Raw genomic sequence first — 27,562 nt, forward strand, 5'->3', positions numbered from 1 at the left:
TCCTGATTTCTTTCAGTTCTTTTAGCTCTTTAACATTGTTTAATATTGCCATGTTTTATTCCGATCTTTTCATTATTTGGGCTTCTTAAATACAGTTTCGGTCCCTTCTTCTTGTTCGCTTAGATGGGACTTCATATCTAGTTTTTTTTTGTGCCTGTGCTTTTGGTGGGGAGGGTACATCCAGAGTATTAGAATTTTATATGATTAGCTTTCTCAATTGTTCTGAGAATTCAGTGTTTTCATCAGTGAGACTTTATGCAAGAAACTCCTGGGTGGATAGGTCTTGCAGAATTTATTTACTGTGTTTTTACTCTGTCTTCTTTCTGGTTACTCCATTTCAGTCCAAAGTAGCCAAGACTATGGAATAGACCATAAACTACCAGAAGCATGAACAAATCTGTCTTGGAAGAAGTACATCTTTGCGTTCTCTTTAGAAGCGAGGATGACAAGACTTAGTACTTTGGACACATTATCAGAAGAAGCTCAGTTCCCAGAGAAAGACCTCATGCTTGGTAAAGTAAAAGGTCAACAGAAAAGAGGAAGACCTTCTTAAGAGTTGACCAAGTGACTGCAACAATGGACTCAAAACATAGAATAATTGGAGAGATAGCACAGAGCTGGGAGGTATTTCATTCTGTTGTAGAATTGTTATGAGTTATAACAACAACAAATAGATAGTACAGACTAATCTATTTATCGTTAGTCTTTGGTTATCTCCCTTCCCAGTTCTGGGAAGGGTGCACTGCACTTGCATCCAGACCAAGTGTTCCATCCTTTAGTAGTTCCCCAAATGGCCAGAAAATCCAGACTGAATTATAGTTCCTCTATTGAGTATAGCTGAAGAAATGGTGTGGGGACCACACCTGATACCCTACAGTGGAGCTAGGGTAATTCAACTACACGTCTGCCCAAGGATGATTCCTATAAGGCAGAGGTCAGAGATACCTTCACCCTCCAACCTTCTTTATCCTATTCTGATACCAACAGTTCTTCCGTGGCACTCTACTTACCCACTGTTGCAGTAGCTACACAGAACTAAGGGCAGTACAATACTCAATGATTACCTGGTTTGTTAGGGAAGCTAACAGGTTGCAAATCAGAATCAGAAATGTTAAGGATACAGCTCTTTTATCCAAAGTTTGTTTTCTTAACCATGCTAGCAGGAATGTCTCTCCGGTCCATGGCCTCTTAGCCATACAACCCCTTGGCCTCTGCCCTGTGCTTGGACAAGTGTTACAAAGATCCTTTATTGCTGCCAATGCCCCGAGGCACTCAACTTTACCCACTCTGTGGACCAGGAACTCACTATTCATGTCTAGTGCTATGTCGCTGCCACAACTACCTCCACCTTTCAGCCCAAAGATCTCAAAGATGTGCTTTGCTCGTGGCTCTTCTTTATGTTCCCAGTTTGAAAGACTATAGATAGAAGAGCCATACCAAGTCATTAACTGCACTACAGTATCCTTTAGTCTTGGATAGCATTTCATCTGCTCTGTGAGGGATTGCTTACTATCGATCCAGTAGTGTCAGGGTCTTTCCCCAGGTTCAGGTGAGCTCTGGGTAAACAACTGTGGCCCTCATTTCTGTGCCATGGCAGGACAGAGCACTTGAATGATGTGTTTCTTATGTCAGAGCCCAACCTGACCCTTCCTTTTGCAAAGGTGAGCTGTGCGTTGGCTGGGGAGTAGGCTTGATTGTAGCCACCACTCTGTGTGCTTCTGTGTCCATTTCTGGTAGCCCACCGTTTGTTATGCCAAGAAGACAGGGAGTGTGAAGCCGTGCTTTTACCACAAGGGTTTCTTTCTTGACTTGGGTCTTTCTACCTGTTCCTTGTGGTAGTTCCCTGCCTTGGAACTGAGTAGACTCTTTTTTTTCCTAATTGCACTTTTTTCCTGTTTATAGTGAATTATTTTAATAGTTCTTATAACTCACAAGAAACTTCTGTATCAAAACCACCCACCCTGCCTGGCCATTCAGTATCCCCACCCCCAATAGCTGACAAAGTGAGGATGAGGGCAGAGGCCGATTAACTCCAGGAATTTTGGTCATTGGAGTCACATTTGAGATGGGTTTTCATCCCAGAGCTTTCTCCAGAGGAAACTGATAGATGACTAAGGGCTAAACATACACTTCTCATGGCTGAGTACACCAAGTTCACAGTGTGGTCATCTCAGGGTCTAAACCCACAAGTACCACGGTACCTCTAGAACATGTGGCGCAGATGTCCACGGGGTGGCAGCCTCTGCCCTCGTGCACTTGGTAGTGATTTCCAGATTGCACTCTAGCTAACCTTCTACTTTCCTGGTGATTTCTTAGCGTTTCTCTTTGGAGACCTGGAAGATGAGGTCTGCCCCAACTTTCTTCGATTTGACAAATCGAGAGGCAGAAGATCAGTCACCATCACTTGAGCCGCTCCCATTGCCTTGGCCACAAGCAAAGCAACCAGTCTGATTGGCGCAGATCCACACATAGAGACCCTGTTGTGCAAGGTGACTCCAGCTTGCCAGCCTACTTGGGTCCCCACAGATAGTGGTTCAATCAGGGCTCCTCCCTCAAAGGTGGTGATGTCAGGAAGCTTGTAGCACAAGTTTGTGTTGTGTTTGTAGACTTGACAGAGGTTTCTGCCCTTGAGTGTGACACAGAAGATGGTTGGTGACAGATTGTATCAGCCAATCTTGGAGAATTTATCAGTTTCTTGGGAAGCACCAGGCTCAATAGCAACATGTTCACCTAGTTTCAGGTGCTTTACCAACAATCCATCCCCCTTTAAAGACTCCTCCTGTAGCTTTGTGCCCCAAGCACCATTTTTTTCCCCACAAAAAAAACCTCCAATCCAACCTTGCTGCCAGTAGTGGATATTTGAACCACAGATGCCAACTGAATGCATCATTTGGCCCAGGTTCAGGGGTGTGGCAGTTTTCTAGATGCAGGCCACTGGCTCCGGGGACCACGATGGAGAGCTGCTCAGATTTGATCTCTGCCATGGCGTTCAATCCCTCGGCGGTCAAAGTGGGAGTCCATGGAGTGTACACTTGGGCCCATAATTGCGTTTCTTGGTGGATGTTTGGGTCAGGAATTTGGACTTTACTCATGTTACCAAATTCCCAACCCAGATATGTTCCTGCTATTTCTACTGTGTCAGGATTTACATTTATTATTTCTTCACTATTGTTGGCATTCTGTTTTGGTTTTTGTACAATATTCTAAATGCTTACTAGTGGTAATTTTTAAAATATTTTCTCCAGTCATGTCTTGTTTGAATTAAGTTTATAAACTAGTACAAGAACTTACAAACCATGGCCTGTAGGCCTAATTTTACCTGCCACCTGGCTTGGTAAATAAATTTTAATGGAATACAGCCCCCACTCATTTGCATACCAGGGTGCTTCACAGAAGTTCATGGAAAAATGGAATTAAATGAAGGGAATTTCCATTCTTTTTTTAAGTCACCTTGTAATTTCAATGGCTTCCTTCACACTAAAAATAACTGAGTAATTCTGAAAGACTATATAATTTGCCTGGGCCTTTATGGAAAAAGTTTGCTGACCCCTAATCTAGTAAATTAATGTAGAAGGGCTCAGCAGTATAATACTCACTATTTCCTTAAGTGTTTAAAATCTTCTCTTACCTTGATAACTTTTCTAGAGATCAAATCTTTAGTTGATGGTGTATTTCCTCCAGTTTCTAGAAAATGCACCTCACTGTTGTATTGCTTTGGGTATTACTTTTGAGAACTTGGCCAGTTCACTTGATTAGCATTTTAAAGTATTTGATCTTTTTGTCTGGAGACCTTCAGGCTATATATTTTTTCATATATAGAGTATACTGGTTTTAGTAATTATTCTCTGAGTTTATTATTGCAGGTCACTTTCCATGAATATATGGCACATCTTTTCAATATATGTAAAATGCTTCTGTTTCTAAAGATTTTTTATAATTTGATGCTCTGTTCTTGTATTCTTAAGGGAGTCAAATTTATATGTTATTATTTGCTTATCTTTCATTTCATTATCTGTGCCCTTTATTACTTATTTCTTTAGTCTTATTTTTATTATAATTTTCTGCTTCCTTCAGTTTTTCTTACTAAATTTTCATTTGTTTATTTTTTGGTGGGGGGTGCCTTGTAATTTAATCTTCTGTTTCTTTCCTGATTTTAGTCAACTCTTTTAGAGAGGTCAGTTTCTGATCTTAGTTTTAAGATTTCTTATTTAAGATATGTTTTGATATCCTCGAAATTCCTATAAACTAAAGTGTTTAATTTTGATATTCTGATTTTGTTGACAGCTTTGTGTAGATGGAGAAACATTGCTCCTTTGATTTTTCTTAGATGGGGCTGGTGATTTAGAGAGGTTTACATAGGATTGTTATGAGTCAAGGTTGACCCCCAAAGCACATAACAAGTAGGTTCTTAATTCAAGTAATCCCTTGCCTGTCAGTTTTGTGAAGTATTTCTTCTTTAATGGAAAATGTAATGTAGGTAGAAGATTGTAGGTCCTTCCATATTTTTGTTTTCCTTTGGCTACAATAGCCTAAATTCACCTTCTTGTTGTTTTCTTTCCCATGCATTTTCCAAAGAGCTACTCTCCCTTCCTCTTAATGTCTTCTGCCCAGAAACATTGTCTTCAAGATGCCTTCTTGAGTCCCACAGGCACTTGGAATCCCTTTTCTGTAGTCAGGGTTTTGACTTGCCAGGACTTTGTTTCCATACTTAGGTATTAACAAGTGACTTTCTCATTTTTAAGGTAATTTTTATTTAACATTAGAGCCCTACTCTGGGATTTTATTGTAAGCCACTGCCCTTTTCACAAGCTTTGATACTTGTCTTTTCTTACAGAAGGTGCCAAAATAAAGTTGCCAGACAAACCATCTCTAAATGGTTTGTTGGCTAAAATATTGAAACAGGATTGTGAGCTAACTTCAAGAATCATAAATTCTTTCATGTGTAGTCAATGGCAGCTTTCTCAGACTGCCCAATAGCAATTGTTGATTATCTTCTATTTTACAATGCATTTAATTCAGTTAAAAGGTGGGGGAAAGTATGTTAGAATTGAAGAAATACAGTATTGATCTGGGTAACCTAAATACAAGCTCCAAAAAAGATGAGAGGAGCTTGACTGTAAGATATTTTTTGAGGGCTTTGTTAAAGGTGAAACTGTTGCTTAGTACTTTCAAGCATTTTACTAATAAATTGCTTTAAGCTGGGTGAGTCTGTCTTCTACTAAGCTTCAAAATATCGCAAGAGTCCAATAGATAACATTTTAAAAGGAAGTTGGGCTGTAGCATAATAGAAACTATTATTAGAACCTATTAATATAAGCAGTGGGACTCATTTCAATATGACTTCAAAAGCTCTGAAAAGATAGTAAAATTTTCAATTAAGTTTTGGTAAATGTCGCTCTCAGAGAAATGAGTAGGCTTTAATTTGGTGAAATAGAGTAAAGTTTGAAAAATGAATATTAAAATCTTAAGAAAAGAGGCTGTTAGTAGCTGTCATTGCTATTGTGGAAACTCAGCTATAACTTTCATAGATCTCCCATTTTCCTTGAATGCCTCTTGTCATAATTAGGTTTCTATGATGTGGTGACTGAAACACTGCAGGCTTTATTTATTCAAATATTGGCTGAGCTTTTCATCTTTCCAGGCACAGTGTTATGCATTGTACTAAAGGTACAATGGTGAGCAAGGTCAATTTGGCCCCTTCAAGAAGCTAAGATTTAAATGGAAAAGAGACACAGATAATAAATGAGTAAAATGGTGATTTTTGACTTTTAAGTTATGTGCTTAGAAGAAAGTCCGCAGGATAGAGAAGTGTCAGGATGGTTATGCACCATTGAGCAGGTTCCAGCCCGTGTACAACAGAAGAAAATGCCACCTCATCCTGGGCCAGCTGCACAATTGTTACATTTGAGCCCATTGATGCAGTCACTGTGACAATTATTATCTCACCAAAGATCTTTGTTGCTGTCTCTGTACGGTACCAGTATGATGTCCTTCTCCAGGGACTAGTCTCCCCTTACAGTATGTCCACAGTATGTAAGTTGAAGCCTCCATTCTTGTCTGTAAGAAGCACCATTGCTGTACTTTTAAGACAGATTTGTTTGTCCTTTTGGCAGTCTGTGACACTTCAGATATTTTTTGACAGCACCACAATTCAAACACATTGATTCTTCATCAGTCTTCCTTATTGAATGTCCAACTTTTACATTCATATGTGATCATGGCAAATACCATGGCTTGGAGAAGATGCACCTTAGTCTTCAAAGTTAACTTTACTACTTTTCAACACTAATAAAAAAGGTCTTGTGCAGTAGTGGGCTGCTGATTCCTTCTTTGTAGTCTTTCTTAGTCTGGAAGCTCCTCTGAAACCTGTTCACCCTGTGATTCTGCTGGCATTTGAAATACCACTAACAAAGCTTCCAGTATCACAGGAACATAACCTAACATGCTACAACAAACTGGAGGGGGAGGATTTTATGTTCATAAAAATCTATAAATGCTGCTCATGGATTTAGTGCAGAAAGAGAAACTAGAAAAATGGAACCAACGAAGATGCCCAGGTTTCTGGTGTATATGACCCAGTAGATAAGGACAAGAGAGAAGTGCAAGTTTAGAACATTGTAAGAACATTGGGGCTTGGCCCCAATCCCTACTATGTGGTGGACTTCCCCCCTCAGAAGAATGCACTTCAGAGGACAGCACTGGAGCTACAGCTTGGGGCGAGGGGCTCATCTGATTGGAGCACACAGGAGAAAATGAAAAGGGATGGAAGGGGAAGGGAGGCCATCCTGACCCACCAAGCCCCGAGGACGATATTCCTGCTTGGAGAGACAATGCACAGAGAGGACCATAGAACTGGCCCTATCACGAGACACGACATCCCTCACTAAACCATAATGCTGCGGGGACAATACTAGAGACACAGTGCGGGAATTATGCACAATCTGACCCCATCATGCTGGTGTGAAACACTAAGGGCATGCAACAGAGCAGCAAGGGGAGTAAAGTGATGAAATCCCCGGGGTAATACCAAAAATAGACTTTGGAGACAGAGTGTGGCACTCCATCAGACTCAACTGGAAAATATTTGTAAAGGCCTCCAAACAGACCTTGAATTATTTATAGGCTTTTCCATTTTTGTCAGTGGCTTTCTTTTTGTTATGTTTTGTTGGTCTTGACTTCCTTTGTTGTTTTATTTGGCTTTGCCGGGGTTTTGTGCTTATTAATGTCTGTGCATGTCTGTCTAGATAAGAAAGGTGGGATAAATAATTTGGAGATGAAAAGAACGGGACCAATGTTTCCTGGGGGATATGGGAGAAGGGGAGGTGGGAGAAAGAAAGGGGTGGGGGAAACCAACCCAGGGACAAGGGAACAACAAGTGAACTGAAATCAATGGAGAGAAGGGTGTAGGATGCCTAGTGGGGCTTAATCAAGGGCAGTGTAGCAGTGAGGAATTGTTAAATCTGAATGAAGGTCGAACATGATGGTAGGACAAGAGAAAAGAAAGTAAAAGGAAATAGAGGAAAGAACCAGGAGGCAAAGGACATTTATAGGGGTCTAAACACAGGCATGTATATATGTAAATATATATATGTAATGGAAAGGGACTAGAACTATGTACTTATCTATATGGTAAAAATTAAGGTTGCAGATGGATATAGGGCCTTGACTCCAGTACTCCCTCAGCACAACACTTTGTTCTAACAATCTGGCATTCTATGTTGCTCATCTATGACACGATTGCTGAAGATGAAATGTGTGCATTAGTAAATGTGAAGAAAGCTAATGGTGTCCAGCTATCGAAAGCTATAGCACAGTGTCTGGGGTCTTAAAGGCTTGAAGATAAACAAGCAGCCATCTAGCTCAGAAGCAACAAAGCTCCCATCGAAGAAGCACACCAGCCTGTGTGATCATGAGATGTCGATGGGATCAGGTATCAGGCATTAAAACCCAGAACAAAATCCTACCCAAGGTGAATGGGGGGAGGGGCATGGAGTAGAGTCTAATGCCCATATGTAGACAATTGGACATCCCCCTACAGAGGAGTCACAGGGAAGAAATGAGCCAGTCAGGGTGCAGTATAGCACCGATGAAACACAATTTCCCTCTAATTCTTTGGTGCTTTCTTCCCCCCAGTATTGATTCTACCTTACAAATAGGATTAGACCAGAGCATTCACGCTGCTACAGACAAGAGCCCGCAACACAGGGAATCCAGGATAGATACCCCCGCCCCCAGGGCAAACAATGAGAGTAGAGATACCAGAAGGACTAGGGGAGGATGGGGGGAGAAAGGGGAAATCAATCACCATCATCAACCTATAAACACCTCTCGGGGACGAGTGGTTGAGGACTGATAGAGGATGTAAGATATGAAAATTATCATCTATAACATCAAGAGTTCATGAGGGAGGGTGGGTGGGGGAGGGGAAGAAGAAATGGAGAGCTGATATGGGGCTAAAATGAGAAGAGTGCTTTGAAAATGTTGATGGCAGCATATATGACAAATGTGCTTGACACACTGGATCAATGTATGGATTGTGATAAAAGCTGTAAGAGCCTGCAATAAAAGTATTAAAAAAATTTTCAAGACATCAGAGCTGGAGTTAAGGAAATGTGTGGTTGGCTTGGTCCAGATAGCAGTGGAGAGTTTTGGGTAATGCCATTTCACTATGTGCCAGGCATAGTTCCTAGTCTCTGACAGTACAGTGAAGAGAGAATAAGTGCCTTTATGGGTCTTATGACATATAGATGAAATAACAGAATAAAAAGAGGACTTATCTCAGAACCATAGCAAGCGCTGACTTTTCAAAAACTGGGCAGAGGGGAAATTTTTGAGACCCAAGTACCACTGTAGCCCACCATTACTATGCTACACAAATCCTTATTGCAGTCATCAATGTGGATTAAGATTGAAAAGGAAAACTAGGAACATGGATTTAATAATTTTGCAAATCTCCCAGAGGTGCTTGGTGTCAGAATGATTGCTTTCTTTTTCTAGATCTCTGTCTTGTGAATTATGGCTTCTTAATATTTTCTTCTTTAACTTGGCTTTCCTATCTTAAATCTTTTTCCTATTGCAGGCTTTCCTTTAATGTCTGGTCCTTAGTTACCTGTTTTTAAGTTTTGTGTTTTTTTAGAATTGAGGCTGCAAGGCCACGTATAGGGCAGGTATTATGAACTAACTAGGCTTTGATGGCATAATGGGTTATGAACCCCACAGGTCAGTAATTTGAACCTACCATCACTCTGAAGGAAAAAGATAAAATTGTCTCCTCTCTTAAAGTTGAACAGTCTTAGTCCTGCTCTATACTTGCCTTCCTGCGGTGATTACTAAAGATACGAGTGCTACAGCAAAGTGTGGTGGAGAAATCAGATGGTGCCCAGGCAACAAAGAATAAGATCTGACATTTTGAAAGCTTAAACAAGCAGCCATCTAAGAAGCACAGCTGCCTTTGTGACCCAAGAATTATGAATGGTAAAACCCAAAATCAGAGGGGGGAGTTCTCTTAGAGCTTAAATTCTAAGCACAGCCTTTACAGAAGGCTGTGGACAACTGTAAAAATGGAAACCCATTATGGGTCCCCATGTAGAATAAGCCTCCATCGAATTCCCTCAGATCACTGACCTGGGATGTGAATAGCCTTGCCCAAAAAATTCACTGGAAAGTGTGTTACGCAGATATAATTAGGTTTAAATAACATTTCATCATTGGTTTCCCGTTTGACTCATTTTTCATTTTGTTATATAAATTGTTTTATTGGGGCTCTTACAGCTCATAACAATTCATACATCAATCATATCAAACACATTTGTACTTACTTTGCCATCATCATTTTCAAAACATTTTCTTGCTACTTGAGCCCTTGGTATCAGCTCTTCTTTTTACCCACCCTCCCACCCTCGTGACCACTTGATAAGTTATAAATTATTTTCATATCTTAAACTGCCCGCTGTTTCCCTTCACCCACATGTCTGTTGTTTTCCCCCCTGGTGGGGGTATATTTTGATCATTGCAATCAGTTCCCCCTTTCTTCCCCTTCTCCCCCAGCCTTCCCTCTACTCATGGAATCGCTACTCCCATTGTTGTTCCTGAAAGGTTTATCTGTCCTGGATTCCGTGTGTCAAGAGCTATTATCTGTACCAGTCTAGCCAGATTTGTGTTAGGACTGGGTTCATGATAGTGGGGTGGGTGGGGTGGGGCAGAGGAGGAAGCATGAAAGAAGTAGACTAGAGGAATGCATGTTTTGGGTTTCTCAGTGCTCTACTGCACCCTGGCTGGCTCATTCTTTCTTTGTGACCCTTACGTGAGGGAATGTCCAATGTCTACAGATGGGCTTTGGGTCTGTATTCACACCCACACACTCATACTCCCATCGATAAGATTGTCTCTCTCTCTCTCACACACACACACACACACACACACACAAAATTGGGGTCTTCTGTACCTGATTCCATTGCTACCTGATGATTGCACAGGCTGATGTGCTTCTTCCACGTGAGCTTTGTTGCTTCCCTGCTAGATGGCTGCTTGCTTCACTTCATGCCTTCAGGAACCCAGACGCTGCATCTTGTAATAGCTGGGCAACATTAGCTTTCTTTACCATCTGCACCCATTTTGCTAGGCTTTTAGAGCAAAGTGTTCTTGCGTTGAGGGAGGACTTGAGTAGAGGGCCAATGTCCATCTGCTACCTTGATACTTAACAAATATGTGTTTATAGGCCCTATATCCCTATCATTATATATTAATATATTTACATATATGCATGCCTATACCTCTATAAATGTTTTTTGCTCTCTAGTTCTTTTCTCCATTTTGCTTTCCTCCTGTCCCACTATCATGTTTGACCTTCATTCAGCTCTTAGTAATTCCTCTTGGCTACATTGCACTTGATCAAACCCCACCAGACATTTTATACCCTCCTCGCCATCGATTTTAGATCCCTTGTTCCCTTCTCCCTGGATTTTTTTACTCCCCCTCCCTTCCCCCCACCTCCCCCTCTCCCCTGTCCCCCTGGAACTGTCAGCCCCATTGTTTTCTCCTCAGTATTGTTTATCTTGCCTAGCTTATATAAGTACACATGTTTTTTTGGCTCATTTTTAGCTTGCTCTAGTTTTTATGTTCTCTCAGAGTGAGGTTTTTCTGTTGTTAATTTTTGTGTATTTGTATCATTTTCTTTATATGGGATCCAGGATAGGTAAACTTATGGGAGCAGTAACTACATTAACAGTATCTTGGGGTTAGGACAGGGAAGGTTTCAAGGAGATAATGACAGCTGCAAGAATGAAGGAAATGTTCCAGCATTCATTGTGGTGATTGCACTACTCTTTTTGATGTATCTAAGCAATTGGATTGTATGATGTGTGAATGCTATGTCAGTAAAATCGCTTACAAAACGTGGACAGCAGTTCTGTGCTGCCCCAAAGGGTCACTGTGAGTTGGGATCAACTTGATTGGAGTAGATTTATTTGTTGTTGATGATGTTATTGGCTACAAGGAAGTCAAGGCTTGAAGGGGTAGAGTTAGCAGTTGACTGCTAGCTAAAAGTTTGTGAACACATACCCAGAGAGCACCTTGAAATCCTGGTAATCAGCATCAAAGAGATCACAGGTTTGAAAGCTCTACACAGCAGTTTGCCTGCACACACGGTTCACCCCTAGTTGGAATCTATTCCACATTAGCTAACAATGTAGGGAAATAAAACAAGCTTGTAACTTGTTAAGCCAAAGGTGAATCTTAACTGCTGCAATATAGAGGGCTTTCTTCAGGGTACCAGCATCCACTCTTGCTGCCTAGTTATTCAAGAATCATTAACTTCTTTGTACAGGATTGGGTAAGTCGACTATTTTTTTTAAGTCGACTATTTTTATAAAAGAAAGTCAGCTTTATGTCTTAACCCCTGTTCTGTGGGTCAAAACATGCCCATGAATCGAGAGCCTATCCAGGGTTCTGACATACAGATCTCCCTCTTACTGTGTCCTGTTTCACACTTACTAAAAGATGTGACTTGCTCTTTCCAGCTTCCCATGGATTTGTTAGGTTCTCTGCATGGAGGGCTTCTCTTTTCTTGATTGTGGAATCTATTGTCATATTCTTTAACTGTTAATTTTTAGTATCATGGAAATGAGACAACTTTATGCACTTATAAATGCAATTTTTAAATTTTGTGGGAAAATGGAATTAAAACCTAAATATAAAATATATAAAACTTTATTTCTCAACATAAGCCCCATTTAATCAGATAGTTTTGTAAGTGATATCAACCATTTAGTCCATCCCTTGAAGAACTCGGGGTCCGTGTTAGTGATGTATTTTTACATTATTAACTGGAAAAAAATAGACACCCTTTAAAGATTTTTTAAGATAAGGAAACAAGAAGTCAGGAGGAGCCAAGGTAGGACTGTAAAGTGATGCCTAGTGGTTTCCCATTGAAATGTTCACCACATGGCCTTTGTTTAGTGAGAGGAATGAGCAGGAGGAGCATGCAGGGGAGCAGGGAGCAGGACTTGGTGAAGCTTTCCCAGGTGCTTTTCCTAGGGATAGCAGTGGTTTATAAATACAAAGCGTCTAAAGGGAAGGGTTGTCTATAAAAAGAAGCATCTTAACCCTAATGGAGGAGGAAGAGAAATAATTGGAGCCTTTTGAAGCAAAGGTAAAGAGACATACGCAGGCTCTATGTCATTTGAGTCAGTTGGTGGGTGGGCTTTGGGAGTGCTCAGTGAACTATGGGTCTGTTTCCTGGTGTTAGGACTTCAGAGAGGAGTTACAGAAAAGAAACATGAGTAAAAGCCAATAAAAAATGCCGTTGTTTTTGTAGTAACATTGTAGATTTTGAGGCCTTTCCCTGAGATCAAGTGTCTTGTTTTATTGTTTTTTTCTAGCTCTAATGCTAAACTATGTTATTAGTTTTTAAATTGCTTTCCAATTCAAGTCTGATTTTCATTGGAAAATGTGTGTATATTCTTGGGGTTCAAATTTGAGCAAGGTGCAAAAAGAACTCACTTCCACTGAATTGATTTCAATTCATAGTAACCCTATAGGACCAGGTAGAACTGTCCCCGTGGGTTTCCAATAGTGAAACTCTTTATGGGAGTAGAAAGCTCCCTCAGAGCAGCTGGTGGTTTCCAAAAAGTAATGTGGGGGGTGGGGAGGGGGAATCTCACTATCTTTTAATTCTGTTTTCTGTGAACTTTTGAATTAACGCGAGACACACACACACATACACACACACACACACAATTTGGCTACTTCATAACTCCACACCAACTTCTCAATGTCTTTCCTACTCGCCTTATCTAAAAGGTCACTCTTCAACATGTCAGTCTTTTTCTTCATTATTTTTTTCTTAGAATTTACCACTATCTGACTTAACTGAGTATTATACTAAGATGTCTTTTTTTATCTCTTTTCCACTAGACCATAAGTACTTGTGGACAAAGATGTTTGTCTGTTTCATATACTACTGAGTCTGTGGATCCAAAATCAATGCCTGGATAACAATAATGCAGTCTGTAAATGTTTGTTGAACGAATATGTAGTAACCATAGTCATTAATGTGGCACTAGACTACGCTTATTGTTTCCAGGTAAAATTGAACTGTTAGGATCATTTGTAATTCACCTAGCATCATGAATTTGCATCAGTAGTGGTGACATAATAAATCTTTGTCTTTTTAAAAAATGGAACTCTATTTTATTGGTAAACAATCTTTTAAAAAAAGTTTTAACATAATTTACATATCATATAATACAATTTAATAGTTCAATTATATTAAGAGTTATGCATACCTCACCACAATCATTGCTGATAGTGCTCTATCTCCTCCCCAGCTTCCCAGCCATTCCCCTAGGTAATTGTTAATCCAATCATTGTCTGTCTAGATATGGCTATCATGGATTTCATATACAGAAAATCACACAAAACACAAAGGATGACAAAACAGAAAAACATTATTTGAAAAGAAAGAAAATACAACGAAAACAACTTTAAAATGGTCCAAAAGGGGAAATCAGATGATAAAGTGTTACATTGAACCTAACTACATCTTCCATAGTTGACTTTACGGTATTCTCTGTCTGATAACCAGGCTATTAATATCCCCAGAGGGGATCCAGTGTAGCCTTTGTCCATGTGGGAACCCTGCAAATGCATTTTGGGGCTGCTGCTGTCATCCGTAGTCTTCTACAAACCAGGTGCTCAGAATAATGGAAGCTCTGATGCCTTCTAGCCTTTGAATTTGGTTTTTATCATTCACAGTCCTTGTTAATGTGCTTCTTCTGTTGGATTTAGTTGATGCCTCACGTAGATGGCTGCTTGTTTGGACCGCAGACACAATTCTTTCTGATAATCTGGCTGCCAATTTCTTCACATTGTGCTAATAGCACCCCTATCTTCAGTGGCTCTTCAGAAGGATGAGTATCCAATAGGGTCATGTCATAAGAAGTAATTATTCTTAGTGCTATGCTTAAGTGTGATCCCAATCCATGTATATATCTATGCTTTTATATGTCTTAGGTTCGTTTTAAAGACTTCATTAGAGTGATTAACTTTGAGTAGTCTTTGAGAAATATTTTTCCTTAAGCAGTTTCAGCGTGGTAAATGAGAACCCTGCCATCTGAAGCCTTTATGCAGTGCCTTCTCAGTTACGCCGAGGCATTCAAGTCGCTCTTTCTTGACAGGTGCAAGTGGCATGAAGAAAATGATATACTCTTCTGTGCTCTCGCTGTTTGCAAGAAGATCGCGTAAGTAGGGAAAGTGGGTTTCTAGGAGTGCTGCGCTCCTGGTTTGGATTCATTGGTGCCATTTTGCCTGCCACTGCTTTGGCAGTTGGGGAGGAGAATCACTGTTCACTCCTATTTGCACAATTCTCTTTAAAACAAATGTTGCTTTTACTTCACATTACCTTTATTGTAAAGCCAGCGTCACTACTTATCTGGTGTAGTTACCACCTGAGCCATTTGGGTGAGCCTTAAGCGCTTAACTGAAATTTTCTTTCCAGAACTCCTGTAGACCCCTGAAGTTGCCTGCTATTAACACCTCCTCCTTGTGATGGTGTTAAAAATACAGGCTGTTTTTCTCTATACTCAGGAGTCTAAGCCTAAGGTCTCTGGGAACCCCTCTACATGGCAGATGATTGGGTGTTTGTGGTTGTAGTTTTACTTTGTTCTGTCCAATCCCTGCTGTAAACATTGGGGAATCCTGGTTATTTTTCCTCTTGTTCCAACCCCCTAATATCTGTGTTTTCATAAGCGCTACTCTGTATCTTCTCTGATTCTCTAAATTTCTGTATTTCCTGTCTTTAGAAGCTTTACGTTTTTTTTAGTGTGAATGCATTGCACCAAATTAGATAAGGTTCCATAAGTGACCTTTTCTTAATTTCTCTTAAAGGTATTGCATCAGTAATTCTCTAGCCACTCATTTTGGAATCCAGCTCACAGAGGCTCATGTTCCACTCCAAGATTATGAGGCCAGTAACAGCATGACACCCAAAATGGTGGTGTTGGATGCAGGGCGCTACCAGGTAAGGAGCTGACTTTGGGGAGCTGCTGATTTCTTGGCATTGGCACAGTCAATGTGGCCTAGGCCAACAGCAGCTACCGGTGAAGCTGTTGTTTCATTCTCCACTTCCTTTAAATATTTTTTTTAAATCCATCATGGAATGTCAGACAGTTCTTTTGTTGGGGCTTTTATATGTTTTAACAAATTTATGAAAATTAAAATGAGCAGCTTTTATATAAAACACACCCACTCATTTATTGCTAAAATTAAACTTCTGGATGCAGGTAATATAAATATTTACTTAAAAAGTATGTAAGATCTGATTAAGGATTTGATGAGAAGCTCTACTTTCCCGGTCACCTTGTTTCTTCCCAGCTACTAACTTCTGAGCAGGTCTGCTTAATGCTGCTAAAGGCACCGCAGTATGTCCTCGACTCAGAATTCCGGAATTTCTTTTCCGGGTCTGCCACATAAAGGCTGTCTTCTCTTATATATAAGTTATTTGAACTTTATGTTCTGATCCCTTACCTGCAAAACAAGAATAATAGTTGGATTTAGTAGCTGTTAGTATTAAATGCAGCAGTCCATAAATATGCCAAGAACTCCATCTTGGAACATAGTAGTTACTAAATAAATGTTGCTGTTATCATTAGAAAAGAGTAAAGCAGTGACTAGAACACCCCTAAGTAGAAAGGAACTGTTGATGCTCCAGGTCCTTCATTCAGCCACGTGAAAAGGGGCAGTCTCCAAAGGAGTTCACAGAGTGTGGCTCCATGTATATGGCACTCTTGAAAAGATAAAATTATATTGATGGAGAATAGATCCGTGGTTTCTAGAGGTTGGGGAAAAGGGATAACATGAAGGAAGTGTTTGAGGTTCTGTATCCTGATTGTGGTAGCTACATAAATCTATACATGTATTACGACTCCATTGATGTATATATCCCCCCCCAAAAAAAGTAAATTTTATCATATGTAATCTCTCCTTTTCTTATTTATTCTTAGCTCAGTAGTTCTCAGTTGGCATTGTTTTCATCCCTAGGGGGCTTTGGAGATTTTAAATTCAGAAATTTACCATGTTTGCTGGGGTTTTAGGTGCTGCTGGCATCTAGTGAATGGAAGCTAGGCATAATGCTAAAGATCCTACAGTGTACAGGTCAGTCCACAACAAAGGATTGTCCAGCCAAAAATACCAGTAGTGTTGAGATTGAGAAAACATACCTTTGATACCAGAATTAATTTCAGGATGCTCCTTTCATTGTTCATATCAGTTACTCCGAAAAAGTCCAGGACTCCATGAGCCCCCTTTTTGGCCCATACTCTGTTGTATGGATGGTCACATTTCCCTGCCTGGCCCATTCCTGAGAAACCTCCTACTGGGTCTTCCTAGCCTCACTTTTCAGCAACGTCTCATATATCTTCAACCTCTTTTGGGGAAGGTTTGTTTACCTTTTGGGTTTTGACTAAAACTTGGCTCTCGTCTAAGGACACTGTTTTGTTTTGTTTTTCAGGTGACATCTCTCATTTCTCATGAGCCTAGATTTGAGGTAATTGTTTCTTGCTTATTAATGTTGCAGTTTTCAGAGTTCTCTCTACATTGGCTGTAAAATTCCTAGGCTTCAAATTGTATACCATTCAGGTTGTATTACCTGATACCCTTTTTGAAGTCCATAGATCCTGGAATTGGCCCTCTATTCTTGGAGTTCCTTGCTCATTGTTGCCCTGTGTTAGTCCGGAGAGACTAGAGAAACAAATTCATGGACACTCCTGTGTACAAGAAAGAGCTTAATACACAAGAGCAATTGAATATTGAGAAAACATCCCAGCCCAGTCCAGAGAGAGAGAGTGAGTCTCCTGCCTCTAAGAAGGTATACAGGAGTCACCAGAATCCTCAGCAGAAGGCCACACCCACACAAGCCTCATTGGGCTATAACCTGATTGACAGCCTGGACTCCGCCCCTCCACTTTGATCCTCAGATTGACACCAGATTATGTAACTGTCACATACACTAACAGTAATTTGTCTTGACTCTTGATTTTAGTTTCCCCGTGGATAATTGTTCTAACACCTGATCTCTCAGTTCCTTGATTTCTCCTCCGGTGATCCTGTTTTCCCTACTCCCATGGTCGTCTCTAGAACCCCATGGTACCTCAGGTCTCCATTCTTTCAGGGTCAAACATCTTCCTTGCTATTGCTATTTTACTCTAGTAAATCAGTGTCCACAATTCTTTGACCTTGACTGGAAACTACAATTCAGTTATGCCTCCTTTGTTTCACACTCCCATATAATTTCATACTTTCTTTCTCTGCAGAGTTCTTTGACCTTATCTCTCACCCTTGCTCTAGCCATTACCCTTGGTGGCCAATTTCTCTAAGACAATAAAAACATTTGGAGTTTTCCCACATGTCCCTGCCACTGGATCTGCATTCATCTATGACCATATACTCTCCCTTAACTCTGGTTTTAATGAATGAAGGATCTATTTTCCTATGTAAGACCAGTCTATTTATATATTAAATCTTACCTCTCTATCTACTAAGGGACATGACTCAAATACATGTCAGTTATTTCCTGCATCAGGGTTTCTCCCTTTCTGAATCATTTTCATCTGTAACCAAAATGCTATAATTTTGTCTTTTGTTTTTATTTTTTTATATCGAGCCCTTTCCTGACCCTGTAATTCTCTTCCAAAGACTACCTATTTTTCTGCTCTCCTATTTAGCAGCATTCTGTAAGAGTGCTCATTATGCTCTAGTCTCTCTCCTCCCCTCTTGAACTCATTCCCAGATGGGTTTTGTCCCCACCATGTCACTGAAACAGTTCATGTCATGGGGACCAGTTACCTCCACATGGCTAAATCTAATTGTCGGGCTTCTTTGAATTGGACCCAGCAGCAGAATTGACCAGTTGATCACACCTTTCTCCTTGAAACCTTGTCCATTTGGCTTCCAGAACAGCTTATTTTTCCCCCTGCTATTCTCATTTGCCAAAGCTCCCAAATGTTTTTTTGTTTGCTGGTTTGTTTCTGGCTCATAACTTGAATCTCAAATATTGGATAGTTCAGAGCTCTTAGGCATGTACTTTAGAAATAAGAAGCCCTCCCTAGGAATTTATCTTTTACTGTAGCTTTATTGAGCACCTATTTCTGATGACTCTTAAATGTGTACCTCTAAACTAGACTTTTACCATTAAAAGCCATGTTGTATATTCAGCTACTTCATGTCCTCTTAGATATTTAATAGACAATTTACAGTTACCATTTTCAAAGTCAAACTCCTGATATTCCCCCAAAAAGGGAAAAGAACCCCCAAAACACTTCCTTCACTCTTCCCCAGTTCATTAAATGACAGTTCGCTTCTTAATTGCTTAGACCCAAAATCTTAGCAATCATCCTTCACATACTTCTCTAGCTTAAAATACACATAAACAGAATTCAATCATTCACCACTATCGTCTCCACAGTTAATATCCTGGTTCAGCCTCCGCAGCAGTGTCATCGTTTCCTAGTTCTGCAGTAACAAAAACACCCAGATGGGTGGTGTTGAAGAACAGACATTGTCTCATAATCTGGAGGCAAAGATCCACAGTAGAAAGGGAACCACAAGAGAGCTAAAATCGATGGTGAGGAGGGCATAGAATGCCTGGTGGGATTCAATCAAGTGCAATGTATTCAATAGGAAGTACAGAGAGCCAAATGAAGGTCAAACAGGATAGTGGGACAGGAGGAAAGTAAAAGGAAATAGAGGAAAGAACCAGGAGGCAAAAGACATTTATAGAGGTCTAAGCATAGGCATGTACATATATCAATATATAATGATAGGGATATATGTCTATATACATATAGCTTAAGTATTAAGGTAGCAGACAGACATTGGACCTCTACTCAAAGTCTTCCCTCAACCCAAGAACACATTCTAATAACATGGCATTCTGTGATAATAACCTGGAATTGTGTGATGCTCACCGTTCCGACACGATCACTGAAGACAAAATGGGTGCATAAACTATAAGATAATGTGGTGAAGAAAGTTGATTGTGCCTGGCTATTGCAAGATACAGTGTCTGGGGGTCTTAAAGGCTTGAAGATAAACAAGCGGCCAGCTAGCTGGGAAGCAACAAAGTCCACATGGAAGAAGTACACCCACCCATGTGATCACAAGGTGTCGATGGGATCATGTATAAGGCATCAGAAGACCCAAAACAACCATTTCTTTGTGAATGAGGGAGATTGGAGTGGAGACCCAAAGTCCATCTGTAGCAAGTGGACATCCCCTCACAGAACAGTCACAAGAAGGAAGGAATGAGCGAACTAAGGTGCAGTATAGAAGTGATGAAACCCACGGCATTCCTCTAGTTCAGTGGTTCTCAACCTTCCCAATGCCGCCACCCTTTAATGCAGTTCCTCAGGTTGGGGCGAACCCCCAACCATAAAATTATTTTTATTGCTACTTCATAATTGTAATTGTGCTACTATTATGAATTGGACGACCCCTATGAAGGGGTTGTTTGACCCCCAAAGGGGTCATGAACAAAATGTTGAGAGCCGCTGTTCTAGTTCTTTAGTGACCTCCCCCTCTCCCCCATGACTCCAGTCCCGCCTTTCAGTTCTCGCTAGACCAGAGCATGTATACTGGTACAGATAATAGCTCTTGATACACAGAATCCAGGTTATATAAACCCCTCAGGACCAATAATGAGAGTAGTGATACCTAAAATAATTTATAAATTATCAGTGGTTCACAAAGGTAGGGGAGTGGGGGAGGGAGGGGAAAAAGGGCTCAAGTAAAGAAAATGTTTTGATGATAACATATGTACAAATGTGTTTCATAAAATTGATGTTATGAATTGTTATAAGAGCTATAAGAGCCCCCAATAAAAATGATTCATTAAACATTTTTTTAAAGATCCAAATTAGAGCCTGATCTGTGTCTGTTTCTTTTGGGGACCCGCTCTAGTCTTGGGTGTCCAGTGGCAATGCTTGGCATTTCTTTGCTTATAGACAAGTGCTCACATGGTGTATGTCTTCTATATGTGTGTGTCTATTCGGCTCTTTTTATAAGATACCACTTAAGGGGGGTGGTGGGAAAGGAGGGGACAAATGAGCTAATACCAATGAGAATGATGACGGCAACAATGTACAAATGTGCTTGACACAATGAATGTATGTGTGGATTGTGAGTTGTATGAGCCCCAAATAAGATAATTTTTTTTAAAAAAGGTACCACTTAAAAATGTTACAGTTTAGGACCTACTCTGCCCTGGTGTGACATCATTAACAAAAGGAACCCCTGTTTCAAAACAGGTCATATATACAGGGACGGGGTAGGAACACAGCTCAGTCCATAACAAAGATAGTCGTCTTATTTCCTCTCTGCTTCCCTACAATCTAATGTCCGCATAGTAGCAGGTGTGACCCTGTTAAAGCCTAAATCAGATACAAGAACTCCTGTTCAAACTTCCAACTTCCTGATCTCCAAGTAAAAACCCAATTCTTTACAATGATTGACCATGTAATACACGATTTAACTTTTTGCTGCCTCTTGGACCTCCCACTCCTCCTCCTCCTCCTCCTCCTCCCTGCATCACAGTCTGCGAGCCTTCTTGATGTGTCTAGAGAAGGTCAGACACACGAAGATCTGAGACTCTTCATTCTCCTTCATACATCCATCACTTGTTCCCTTACCTTTGTTTTCAGGTGTTGTTTTGTACAGAACTCTGCCCAAATACCCTTTTTGGTGAGACTTCCATAGATACTGTATTTAAAACAACTGCTTTATTTTTCTCCTTGGTACTTGTATAATATCTACTAGTAGTTATTTTGTTTATTGTTGGTCTCTTCTCACTAGCTTTTCAACTCCTTGAGGATTATTTTACTGTTTGTTTTGATTTTCATTTCTTAAAACAGGTTGGTAATTATACCTGTTAAGTAAATATTAATTGAGTGCATGAATAAAGACTGTATTCAGTGACAGGTAGTTTGTATACACTTTAACTTCATTCATAGTAATGAAAAGCATAGGTTCTGGAGTCTGCCCCTGCATGTGTTCGTAGCATTGTCTCTATTTTGTATGAGTTGTATTTGGGAAAGTGCTTAATCTTTGTTCCTTCATCGAAATAGAGGGTACCTCCCTCAAAGGTATGAAGATAATCTATAACAATTATCACATAGTGCTTGATACTTAGTAAGCGTTGATAAAGATAGCTAACGCTATTATCCTTGCTTGCTGAAAGCAAGGAGGACTTGAAGCACTTGCTGATGAAGAGCAGGACTTCAGCCTTCAGTGTGGACTACAACTCAGTGTGAAGAAGACCAGAGTTCTCACAACTGGACCACCAGAAAGCATCATGATTAACATCAGAAAATACCTTAAGTTGTCAAGGATTTTATGTTGTTTGCATCCACGGTCTGTGTTTATGGAAGCAGTAGTTAAGAAATGAAAGATAAAATGCATTGGGCGAGTCTGCTACGTAAGACCTCTGTAAGTGAAGAACAAGGCTATCACTTTGAGGACTAAGGTGTACCCGATGCAAGCGATAGTCACGTTATATGCATGTGCAAGTTGGACGATGAAGAAGAGGGAAGACTGCAGAAGAATGGATGCATTGAATCATGCTGCTGGTGAAGAACAGAGTACTGTGGAATGCCAAAGGAACAAACAAACCTATCTTGAAAGAAGTTCAGCCAGAATGCTGCTTAGAAATGAGGGTTGCAGGGCTTCGTCTCACATACTTTGGATGTGTAATTAGGAGAGACCAGTCCCTGGAAAGGATATCATGCTTGGTAAAGTAGCAGCAGGTCTGTGAAAAAGAGGAAGACTAACAAGGCAATGGAGTGACACAGTGGCTGCAACAATGGGCGCAAACATTGTTTTGAGGATTGTGAAGATGCCACTCATCTGAGCAGGGTTTCATTCTGTCACTTGAGTCAGAACCAACTGGATGGCACCTAACAAGAGTGCTATTGTTATTACTGTATGTAAATATCTCATTTCTGCAGGTGACACACCAAGGTTTAACATGAATTCTACTTGGTAGATAATGAGGTTTCCAACTCTGGCTGTCTGACTCTAAAATCTGGTTTCCATTATGCTTTATTGTGGGTGTTATTAAGTTCCCAGGTTCATTAGAAAGTACCACTGTATCCCTTTCCAGATCTAATTTTTATCTGCTTTGATTTTTTGTTGTTGAGCCCAAATGCTTTCAGTAATGGAAGGCATGTTAAATAAAAATTTTAAAACTTTTGTGGAGGAAATGTGAAGTTTGAATCAATTACTAGGACATTGTTTAAAAGGTCACTGGTGCTTGGGTTGGTGGGATAAGGCTCATTTCTTCAGATTGATGCAATTATATGGACTTTCACCAGATGGCAGTAGGTAATAAAAGTGGGACAGCATCTTCCCACTGAAGTGTGGAAGTGTAATGATGCTTCTATATGTCTAATGGGTCGTGAAAGGGTTATGTGAAGTTAATATTCTAACAATCCAAATTTTTTTAAACATTTTAAATGACTGCTCTAGAGATGGAAGTGACATTTAAGCTGAGTCATGATGTCTGAAATAAGTGACTTAAGTTCCTTATATGTTAAAAATTGCTTATCTATAAAATTTAAGGTTGATCAGAGATTGAGGAAATATTTATGCAGTAGTTTGCATTAATTTGGAATTGAAGTATACCTTCCAGTAATAAGAAAAAACTTTTTTTTTCACAAGTGTCTTTTTGTTTCTTACAGAAGCTAAGGCTTGAGAGTACAGGATATCCTCATTTTAACTCTTCTAATCACTACCAAAGATCAAACATACCCACTGGTAAGTATCTTAAAAACTTTTAATTCAGGTAGGTTCTGGAACCCACTGCCATTAAGTCTATGCTGATACATAGTTACCCATAAAAGACACCCTGTGAGTTTCCCAGACTAATGCTTTACAGGAGTAGAAAGACTCACCTTTCTCCCCAGAAAGCATTGGAAGTTTCCAACTGCTGACCTTGGGGTCCACTACTGCCAATGTGTAACCCACTGCACTGTGACACCAGGAAGATTAGGACTTTAAATCGATTACGATCCTAGGATATATAGCACTTCTAAATTAGCACTCGCTTGTTGTATTGGCATTAGTAAGCAGTTTGGATGTATGAATTTCAGTGTATCACTTTGGGATACAGTTTAATTTATTGCTGACACTTTAGTTCATGGTACTTAAAAAGAAAATGGAATTTCTTATTGGTAAGAGCTTAACATATGGTTTTGGTCATGATATCTTTTGGGTGTTGGGAGAACTTAAGTGACAAGATTTCAAGTAGAAAGTATGGAACTTAAATTAAGGTTTCTAGGTCTAAAGAAATCCTGGTCTAGTCTGAAAATAAAATAAAACCACTATAAACAAATTAGTCTATTTGGCCATTATTCAAAGAGTCTCTCTTCAAGATCCAGTTAGCTATGTCTTTTTAATGATGTGCCTAAAGTTAATTGTAATAAAACTACAAAATTACCAATGTGTCTTTCTTGTATTTTCACCATCCTAGATGACTACCCATCTGGAGTGAAAATTTCTGGCCAAAACAGCAGTGTCCGGGGAAGAGGCATTACTCGTCTGCTAGAAAGCATTTCTAATTCCCCCGGCAGTATCCATAAATTCTCCAACTGTGAGACCTCACTGTCGCCTTACGTGTCCACGAAAGATGGATACAAATCTTTCTCTTCCTTATCTTAATGATGGTACTTTGAATTTCTGGAAAAGTAACAGCCCAACCTCCCTTCTTAGAGCAGTCAATAAACAGAGCACATCAAGGATAAAAATATCAGTACTATTAAAGCTACTTAATTTGTAAGGAAATTCAGTTTCGTAGATTAAAAATAATTGTGGTTGGAGAAGAACTTGGATTTTTGCTTTTCTTTATCTTGGGGGGGGGGGCTGATGCTATTTCCTGACTGTAATGTGAGAAAGCTATTAAAGTTTTGGGTCCTATAAGAGCAAAACTGCATTTTAGAGTTGTTTTTTAGAATGCTCGAAATTATTTTCCTCGCACCTCTATTGGGAATGGCCCTAAGATGTGCTATTCTTTCTGTTGTGATATATGGAATCTTCCTTTACATTAGAGACCTGCGGCAGATTTTTATTACAGATACCTGAAAGGAAGTTGTCTTTAGTCAAAGGAAAATTTTATACCAACGTTTTCAAAATCTGATTTGGGCCAAAGAAGTCATCTGAATGATAAGCCAAAATCAGAAGTCATCTGAAGGATAAGCCAAAATCAGAAGTCATCTGAATGATAAGCCAAAATCAGAGATGACACCTAGAAAGTGATAGAATTCCACGTCTGTTTGACCACAGATGTGTGCGCATACTACCAGGCAGATGTCACACTGGGTTGTGAGTTCTCAGTCTTCACTTCCTTGACCATCTCATGCCTTATATAGTCCTGGAGGAGGACAGTGGATTATGTAGGCTAAGAACACCTTTTATTTGGAACCATAAGCCAAGACTACACACAACATGGCGGACACAGCAATCTCAGTGAGGTTGTTGGACCCAAAGCATATTTGTTACCTGTTACCGAGAATCACTTAACCTCTGTCATGGAACTCTGGTTTTCCTTAGTTACCCATGTTTTTAGGCACCATTAAGTTGGTTCCAACCCATAGCGAGCCTCTGTACTACAGAATGAAGCAATGCTCAGTGTTCCACCATGCTGACAATTATTCCTATGTTTGAATTCATTGTGTAAACCCATCTTGTCCAGGGCCTTCCTGTTTATTGCCTCTAAAGAGCATTCTGCCTTATTCACAGTCCAACTTTCTGTTGTATTTTGTTGTGCATATCCTTTAATCTTTAAGTGTTTCTCCATGCTTCTCAGTATTTGAAAACAAACCCAGGATAAATTAACCTACAGAGAATAAGGGTTCCTGGGGGACATAGTTAAGGGGGAAGGGAAGCTGATAGCAAGGAGTTCAAGAAAGAAAATGTTCTAAAAATGATTTTGGTAACAATTGTATAATACTGCTTGCTGTGAGTGAACTATGGAATGGTATGTCTGGATTAGCTCTTAATAAAATGACTTGGGAAAAAATAAAATAGAAAAAAAAGTTCAACTTTAAATTGCGTATGAAGCCATTGAAAATACCATGGCTTGGGTCAGACATACTTCAGTCCTCAAAGTAGCATCTTTGCTTTCAACACTGTTGACATGGTCTTTTGAAGCACATTTGCCCAATGCAGTGTGTCACTTGGTCTCTGGATTGCTGCTCTCATGAGCATTGACAGTGAATCCAAGGAAGACAAACTTCTTGACAATGTCACTCTTTTCCCCATTTATCAGGATGTTACATGTTGGTCCAGTTGTGAGGATTTTTTATTTTTTAAAATTGAAATACAATATATACTGAATACTGCAATTCTTGATCATCAGCAAGTGCTTCAAATTCTCACTTTGAGCAGATAAGATGGTGTCATCTGTGTATCTCAGGTGGTTAATAAACCTTTCTTCAATCCTGATGCCACATTATTCTTCATATAATCCAGTTTCTCTGAGTATTTGCTTAGCATAGAGATTTAGTATGATGAGAAGATAGAACCCTAAAGCACACCTTTCCTGATTTTAAACCACGCAGTATGCCTTTGTTCTGTTCGTACAACTTGATCCATGTACAAGTTCCTCATGAGCACAATGAAGGGCTCCGGAATTCCCATTCTTAAGGTCATCCACACTTTACTATGGTCCTCAGAGTGGAATGCCTGCACAGTCAATGAAACAAGTAAAGTAAGCATCTTTCTGGTGTCTCTGACAGCAGCTGTGATAGTAGCCCTTGCTCCACGTCCTCTTAGGAATCTGGCCTGAACTTTCGGCAGTCTTTTTCACAGTACTGCTGCAACCATTGTTGGGTGACATTTAAGCAAAATGTTACTTGTGTGCAATATCTATGATACTGTTAAATAATTTGAGTATTCTGTTGGATCACCTTTCTTTGGAATGGGTACAAATAAGGATCTCTTCCAGTCAGTTGGCCAGGAAATCCTCTTCCAAATTTCCAGGCATAAGACAAGTGAGTATTTCCAGTGCTTCATCGATTCAGTTGGCAGTATCTCATCAATTCCTGGAGCCTTGTTTTTGGCTAATGCGTTCAGTCCAGCTTGAAATTCTTCAGCACCACTGATTCTTGTTCATGAGCTATTCTTACTGATCAACCAATTCTTATTGATACAGTGATACTGAATTCTTTCTATCTTTTGATGCTTTCTGCATAATTCAGTTTTGCTCATGGAATCATTCAATATTGTAATGAGGCTTGATTTTTTTCCCTTCAGTTTAAGATATGCCGAGTGCTATTTTTGGTTTTCTAACTAGTTCCTTGCACATTTCATAATACTTTACTTTTTCTTCTAAAGCTGCTCTTTGAAAATTTCTGTTCAGCTCCTTGACGTCATCATTTCCTCCATTTGCTTTAGCCACTCTTGATTAGTAGCAAGTCTCAGCATCTCTTCTGACATCTACTTTGATCGTTTATTTATTTCCTGTCTTTTTAATGACTTGCTTATAAACGTTCGTTGTCATCCCACAGTTCACCAGGTCTTCTGGTGTTAGTGCTCAGTGCAGCAAGGTGGGATATATTCAAGGTCTCATTTTGGTCCTTGGGGAGTTTTACTTCATCTTCAACCTTAATTAAAAAAACCCAACACAATAAAAACCTCACTGTCACTGAGCCAATGCCAATTCATAGCAACCCAATAGGATAGGGTAGAACTTCCCCTATGAGTTTCCAAGCCTGAAACTGGGAGTAGAAAACCTCATCTGTCTCCCAGGGAGGGACTAGTGGTTTCAAACTTCTAACCTTTTAGCTAACAGCCCAATGTGTAACCATTATGCCACCAGGGTTCCTTCAAATTGAACTTAACATTTGAACATTTGATGATCTGTTCAGTCAGCCCCTGGCCTGGTTTTTAGCTGCTTATACCAAGCTCTCCATTGTGTTTTCCCACAGATGTAGTCAATTTGATTTCTGTCTGGAAAAATTCATGTGCATACATAGTTCAGTGTGTGTTATAAAGTATTTGCAATGAAGTTGGTTTATCA

General features: G+C 39.9%; 1 protein-coding gene and 1 pseudogene across 2 annotated transcripts in view; one reads left to right on the forward strand and one right to left on the reverse strand.

Annotated features, from left to right (window-relative positions):
* Nucleotides 1-24,293, forward strand: part of MAEL (maelstrom spermatogenic transposon silencer) — a 60,727-nt gene extending 36,434 nt beyond the window's left edge. For both annotated transcript variants that reach the window (XM_075540462.1, XM_075540463.1), the window contains 4 exons: nt 14,676-14,738; nt 15,385-15,517; nt 23,226-23,301; nt 24,017-24,293. In XM_075540462.1, coding sequence (XP_075396577.1) covers nt 14,676-14,738; nt 15,385-15,517; nt 23,226-23,301; nt 24,017-24,204 — 460 coding nt within the window. In that variant the 3' untranslated portion in view covers nt 24,205-24,293. The remainder of the gene's footprint in view (nt 1-14,675; nt 14,739-15,384; nt 15,518-23,225; nt 23,302-24,016) is intronic.
* LOC142437192 (sorbitol dehydrogenase pseudogene) lies at nt 2,155-2,984 on the reverse strand (annotated as a pseudogene).
* Nucleotides 24,294-27,562: the final 3,269 nt, after the last annotated feature.

Source organism: Tenrec ecaudatus, chromosome 1 (genome assembly GCF_050624435.1).
Source record: "Tenrec ecaudatus isolate mTenEca1 chromosome 1, mTenEca1.hap1, whole genome shotgun sequence".
Taxonomy (NCBI): domain Eukaryota; kingdom Metazoa; phylum Chordata; class Mammalia; order Afrosoricida; family Tenrecidae; genus Tenrec; species Tenrec ecaudatus.